This window comes from Nicotiana sylvestris, chromosome 11 (genome assembly GCF_000393655.2).
Source record: "Nicotiana sylvestris chromosome 11, ASM39365v2, whole genome shotgun sequence".
NCBI lineage: Eukaryota > Viridiplantae > Streptophyta > Magnoliopsida > Solanales > Solanaceae > Nicotiana > Nicotiana sylvestris.
Genome location: NC_091067.1, coordinates 2,606,460 through 2,612,624, shown reverse-complemented (window position 1 = coordinate 2,612,624; position 6,165 = coordinate 2,606,460). Strand labels below are relative to the sequence as shown.

The following is a 6,165-nucleotide window of genomic DNA, read 5'->3' as shown; positions in this document are numbered from 1 at the left end:
CTTTGTTGCTACAAACAAAAAAGTGACTTTAATAGATAATTTGGGATAGTTGAGTGACCATTTGAGTAATGGACTCCTAAGTATTATACTAACTGTCAAGCCTAATTTTGCATCTTGTATTTCAGATGGGGGGAAAAAGATCTTTAGGAGCCTATTTGTAATAACCATGATCTTTAGGAGCCAATTTTAATAACTAGGATCTTTAGGGAGCTCAAGTGATATTATCCGTCAAATTTTGTAGAAGATGATGCTACTCAAATGCTGACCAAATACCAATAAGGAAAAAAGAAAAACCAAAATATTATAGTTGGCAAAGAACTCGCCACATAGAACTTCTTTCTCCTACTTCACCAATTAAAACAAGAGAGAGAGAGAGAGAGAGAGGGGGAGAGAGAGAGATGATGCTTCAAGCTATCAATGGAGGGCTCAAGTTTAAGGAAAAGACTTTAACTTTCTCAGAATTTCATAATTCAGCTGTCAAAAAGTAAGTTTTTTTAAGCTATTATTCAAGAATCAATCTTTTTATTTTTATTTTTATGTTTGACAAGTAATATTGATCTTAATTTTTTGTGGGTAGTTCCCATTTTTGCTTACTATTTACCTAACTACCGGTTTTCAGTGTTATATTTTTTTGTCTATTAGAGCAATTTCAGTCTTTAAATTGTTCATTAAAAGTGTTTATTTGCTTAATTTTTCATTTTTACAAATTGTCTTTGTATGTAAAATTCTAAAAAGATTTACTCTTGGTTGAAAAATTATGATGATGTGGGCCTTAATTATTCATTTTAATTGTATGTGTATGTGAATTTGAATTTGAGATGTTCTGATGTGGTAAGCTTGCTGAAACTTCAGTGTGATGGTCTGAATATTGGAACACTTAATTGAGGAAATAGAATTGAAGCTTTGAATTTCTATGAAGGAAAAATAAGAATTCTGTATGAACTTTATTCCTTCTATAGTAATTTTCCCTAAAGATGGAAGCTTTCTGTATATAATAATTCCTCTTTATCACTTTGTGTGAGGTAGTTTCACTCGACACGAAGTTTAAGAAAAAGGAGAAGAGTATCATTATATTTGTGTCGCTATAAAAGCTTTTTATTATTAAGGGTAAGAATGGGTAAAATGTTTTCAAATATAAAAATATGTTATTCTTTTTGGAACAGACTACTAAGGAAAGTGTGTCATGTAAATTGAAACAGGTGGAGTAATATTCACTAACTTTATTAGAAAATATGCTGAGTTATGATGGAAAGAAGAAAGAACTTCGATGCATTATCTCAATGTTTATTTTTCTCTGTCGAGCATTGTAGTATTTTGTTATGAAAAATAGGCAGAACTCTTTCTGCGGTAGTATCGCCTTTCTGTTATTCAGCATTCCACTCAATATTCTGCTGATAGAATGGTGAACGTTAAAATCACATGACTATTCGGTTTTGCTCCTTTTAAACAGTGTTATCAAAGGCTCATTTAATGTGCGCTAAAGCCCTGAAGCTCATTAAAGCTCAGGGAGAGCGCTTCGCATCGCTTAAGCTGCGGTTCAGTGTAGGCAAGGCACTAAAGCGTGCGCCTCATTGCCCATGAGTTTTATCATATGACTATTCCGTTTCCTCCTTTTAAAGAAGCGTTTCTTTGTCAGATTTGAATGCGGGAATCTGCACAACACTGGCTTGGCTTCATCGAGAACCAGGAGTCAAGCAATTCGCGTCCTGGCTAATCCTAATGTATGCATTATGAAGGCTCTTCCATGTATGTAATACTAGTACTAGTATAATGGGTTTGAATAGCTCAAATATTTTTAACTAATGAAAAAAGATAATTTTTTTATGTCTGTGACATGTGGTAAAATTATGTGAACGACAATTTAGTAAGGCTTGCTTCTACTTTCTTGTTATATGAGCTATTATATCTTCGTCTTCGAAAGGTTAGCCATTAATCATGCTTTATCAGTCCTATTCCGAATTAGGAGAAATTTTTGGATTAGTTAATTGAGGTTTGTATTGGAATGATATGGACTTGAATAGAGTGAAATAGATAGAGGATTCGATAGCTAACTATCAACAACATGGTATCAGAGAAGAGGAGTTCGACATTTGACGTTTCAACGGTTTCATTGACCTTTATCTTCGGAAGTTGGTGCACATGCCAAGTTGGTGTACAATTTAAAGTCTACTTAAGTTTTAGAAATAAGAAAAATTACATTTCATATAATATGATGAAGGGAAGCCTTGGCGTAACTGGTAATGCTGCTGACATGTGACCAGAAGATCACAGATTCAAGCCATGGAAACAACCTCTTGCAAAAATGCAGGTTAAGGTTGTATATAATAAACCGTTGTGGTCCGGCACTTCCTTGAACCCCGCGCATAACGGGAGCTTAATGCACCAGGGCTGCCCTTATACTATGGTGCACGGAAGTCTCAAACCTAGTACTACGCTTATGATGTTTATCCAAGTTTCCTTGGAGTTCTCAATCTCACGCTTTACTATATGCTGTAACATGGAAATATCTTCATAGTTACTCGAGGTCGTTATTTATTAAGAGCTTCGAAATGAAAACTTCTTTGTCTGCAGGTATCTCCGGGGAAAGAGAGAGTAAAGAAGGAAGTGATCATGGTGGATCCTTCAGAAGCCAAGCGATTAGCTGCAAAGCAAATGGAAGAAATTAAAGCTAAAGAGAGATTTCAAGTGAGTGAACCTCCATTTTCTTGCAACGTGTGATTACTATTTTGTTAGCCAAATCTTACTGCGATTAAATGTGTAAACATTAGAAATGTACTGAATCTCTGTGACTTGGCACTATCGACTCTTATCTGCCTCTAATTAGATTGAGTATAGGCTATTGAATTAATGTTCCTGCTCGCATCTCTGTAATGTTAGTAAACTCGGGCATTGAATGTGATGCTACTAGTTTAATTCCACTTTTGTCTGAGAAAAATCGTCTCTAACGTTTAGGTAAGTCATTTCCTACAAGTGCTTAATTCTGCCAAGTTAAAGTTCGGAAGATTTGAAAGTTGGAAAATATATAATACCTTGAGGGAGTCACCAATATAGTAACGGGCCTATTGTTTTATGCATGTTATAGTTAATTGTAGGAGTGTCAGATGAAGTTTCTATCGTAATTTATGACAACAACAATAACTATACCTCAATCCCAAGCAAGCTGGGATAGGCGATATGAATCTTCACTTTCTGTGTCGCTCCATTAAGCTCATCTCGGTCTAATATTACATATATAGCATTAGAAGCTACGGTCATATCACTGACAAGACGAAAAGACTCCTAGAAAACATCGAATGAAGTTTCTATCATAATCTGTTTAGCGGGTGGGGGGTGCGCTAGGGGGAGAGGGGAATGATTTAGGAAGTACTCATTACATGCTAAAGTCGCCTAACATAAACCCCGCCTTATCGTACCTCGGATAAATGTTTGAGATCTTCATTTGCTAGACAAAGAAATAGTTCACTTTCCTTGTTATTGGCTATTGCATAGTTCAATTTCATTTCTTATGTAAATTCTTGTACAAGTTTCATTTTGTTTCTTATGTAACTTTGGCATACTTAAGTTTGAGAAGCCGGAGTATGATGTCCTTTCCACCTTGAAGATTCTTGTACCCAGTGGCGAAGCCATGAATTTCTCCAAGGGTGTTCAAACTTGAAAGAAGTGAAAAAAATTCTTCGACAAAGGGTGTTCAATATATGTTATATACCTCCAAAACCTAATATTTTACATATATACACAACGTAATTTTTCGACGATGGGTGGTCAGTTGACCGCCCTTGATAGGCTTTAGCTTTGCCCCTGCTTGTACCGATGTTTTTGAAACTTGTTACTGTTACATCATTTCTTTTTCTTTTTCTTTTTCTTGTAATTAGAAAATTTTATTAATTACCTGTGAGAATTACAAGCCAGGGGAGATTATTCCAGATCTACCCCTCTCAAAAATAGCACAAAATATCCCTGCCATTGTCTACTCTACAACATCCCGTTCTAGACACAATTTCTAATTTCTACTGTAAAGAACTCACATATTCATATAAGACTCTAATGTTACATCAATTCTACACTCTCGGCTCTGACTTATTTTACAGAGACGGCGACAAATAGAAGCAATTAACGGTGCATGGGCTATGATTGGTCTTACAGCAGGATTAGTCATTGAAGGACACACCGGACTCAGCATTCCGTCTCAGGTAAGAATACTAAAGCGCATCCAAGCTCAATGGCAGTTACATATGAATGAAACTTTAACTTACCCCCCCCCCCCCCCGAATTATTTTTTTAACAGTTGGCGAGCTACTTAGCTGCAGTCGTTGGGATATTTACGAGATAGATACAAGTCGAGATGAGGAAGCAAATAAACTATGATCAAATCACTCTTTAACACAAAAAATGGAGATTGTGGGAACTGCTAATTCTTGTGCAGTATTTTGGTTTTCAATTTTCTGCATTCTTTATATGTTATGGCTACAATTTTGTATATCTTTCCTTTCATGGGAAATGTCAATAAAATGCATAAATCATTACTGTTGTCGATTATTTTTGGAGTTCAGTTCATTTAGTAAGATGAAGGGAGCCTTGGCGCAACTGGTAAAGTTGTTGTCATGTGACCAGGAGGTCACGGGTTCGAGCCGTGGAAACAACATCTTGCAGAAATGCAGGGTAAGGCTGCATACAATAGATCTTTGTGGTCCGGCCCTTCCTAGACCCCGCGCATAGCAGGAATTTAGTGCACCAGGTTGCCTTTTTTTTAAGTGATTGTTGACAAAGTTGTTTCCATTCTCTCATCTTGATTGAAGAAGTGAATCTCTGCCACTCTTTTAAAGTTGTGGTTATATTTTAAATACATAGTAAATGTTGGTTATATTTTAAATAGCACCCCTCAGAGTGACTACAAGAGCAATCTCTCTCATTATGGGCTTACATCAAACTGTAAGGCCCAATAATGTTTTATTAATGTACTCTCTTTTATGGAGTAGTATTTTCTTCAAATATAAGAAGTAAACTATCATATAATACAGTGAGACTTCTATAACATCATTCCTATATAATAACTGTTCACTATAAAAATTAAGTTTTCTCGGATTCGATTTTTATATTATGTTAGAATATATGTCCTCTATAACAGTACTACACTATAGCAGCCAAAAAGTATTAGAACAAACGAGGCTATTATAAAGAAGTTTGACTGTATAACTATGTCCATGTCAAGCTACCACTGAAGAGTATGATGGGATAAATGAGATATTTTCACATTTAACTAGAGGTCTCGGGTTTGAATCTAGGAAGGGAGAAACCCCCTTTTCTTCCTTGTTAGAGTGTTTCTCCTTCAATGAGCCCTACACTGCCCAACTCAATTAGTCGTGTCGGTGAGTTCCTGATACTGAAAAGTTAAATAAAGTATTTATTTGGAATTTTTACCTCTTGTGGCAAATGTTGATACATTGTTTATTTTATATAAATACTCTTTTAAAAAATTATATTTCATAGCTACCTTTTGATTTGTATAGCCAAATATCTATTTATGGCAACTTCCTACCCTTAAGCCATAAATACGCTTTGTATTATTTTTCTCTCTCATTCTTTCAGATTTTTCTCCACCCTCTCTCTCTCTCTCTCTCAACGCCAGTCTTTCTCCATGAATACAACCATGATTCTCCACTGATTCATCTCCATTGTCGAACGAAATTTTCATTATCAGTGGATTGGGGATCTGAATCAATGTCGAAATCAAGCCCTAGAATACAATCATTTTTCGGTTTGATGCAGTTTTCCGGTTCGATTTGTACACCCCTACCTTTCCATTCCACCAAACTCCATCGGGATAAAAACACCCTTCTGGTAGCGCCATTGTGCTAACCTCCTATTTCTTCGAATCCAATGACACCATTGCATCAATCCATTTGTTATCATACTTGCTCCTATATCCAATCCAATAAAAGATATTTTCAAAAAAAAGAAAAGAAAAGAAAAATTCCCGCCAGCGAAGAAAATATAGGGATTTAGCATCAGCAAGTTTTATGTTTCGTATCAATGTCGAAATCTGACATAGGGTAAATTGGGGCTGACAATGGAGGTTTGAAATCTGCTATCGATGAGACGACATTAAGGGTATTCTTGAACAAAGATGACAGAGTTTGGGGCTGAGCAACTTGAAGAGTCTGTTAT

The 6,165-nt window shown here is 35.8% G+C and overlaps 1 protein-coding gene across 1 annotated transcript; it reads left to right on the top strand.

The window, feature by feature from the left end:
- Nucleotides 1-277: 277 nt before the first annotated feature.
- Nucleotides 278-4,536, top strand: LOC104247833 (uncharacterized). The gene is made up of 5 exons (XM_009803957.2): nucleotides 278-484; nucleotides 1,637-1,721; nucleotides 2,572-2,685; nucleotides 4,089-4,190; nucleotides 4,286-4,536. Exons 1-5 carry the CDS (start codon nucleotides 399-401, stop codon nucleotides 4,328-4,330), a joined length of 432 nt encoding a protein of 143 aa, XP_009802259.1. The 5' UTR covers nucleotides 278-398; the 3' UTR covers nucleotides 4,331-4,536.
- Nucleotides 4,537-6,165: the final 1,629 nt, after the last annotated feature.

Coding starts and splice junctions, on each gene's coding strand:
- LOC104247833 (XM_009803957.2), top strand. CDS start 399: ATGATGCTTCAAGCTATCAATGGAGGGCTCAAGTTTAAGGAAAAGACT. Junction 485..1,636: donor CATAATTCAGCTGTCAAAAA/GTAAGTTTTTTT, acceptor TTTCTTTGTCAG/ATTTGAATGCGGGAATCTGC. Junction 1,722..2,571: donor GCGTCCTGGCTAATCCTAAT/GTATGCATTATG, acceptor CTTTGTCTGCAG/GTATCTCCGGGGAAAGAGAG.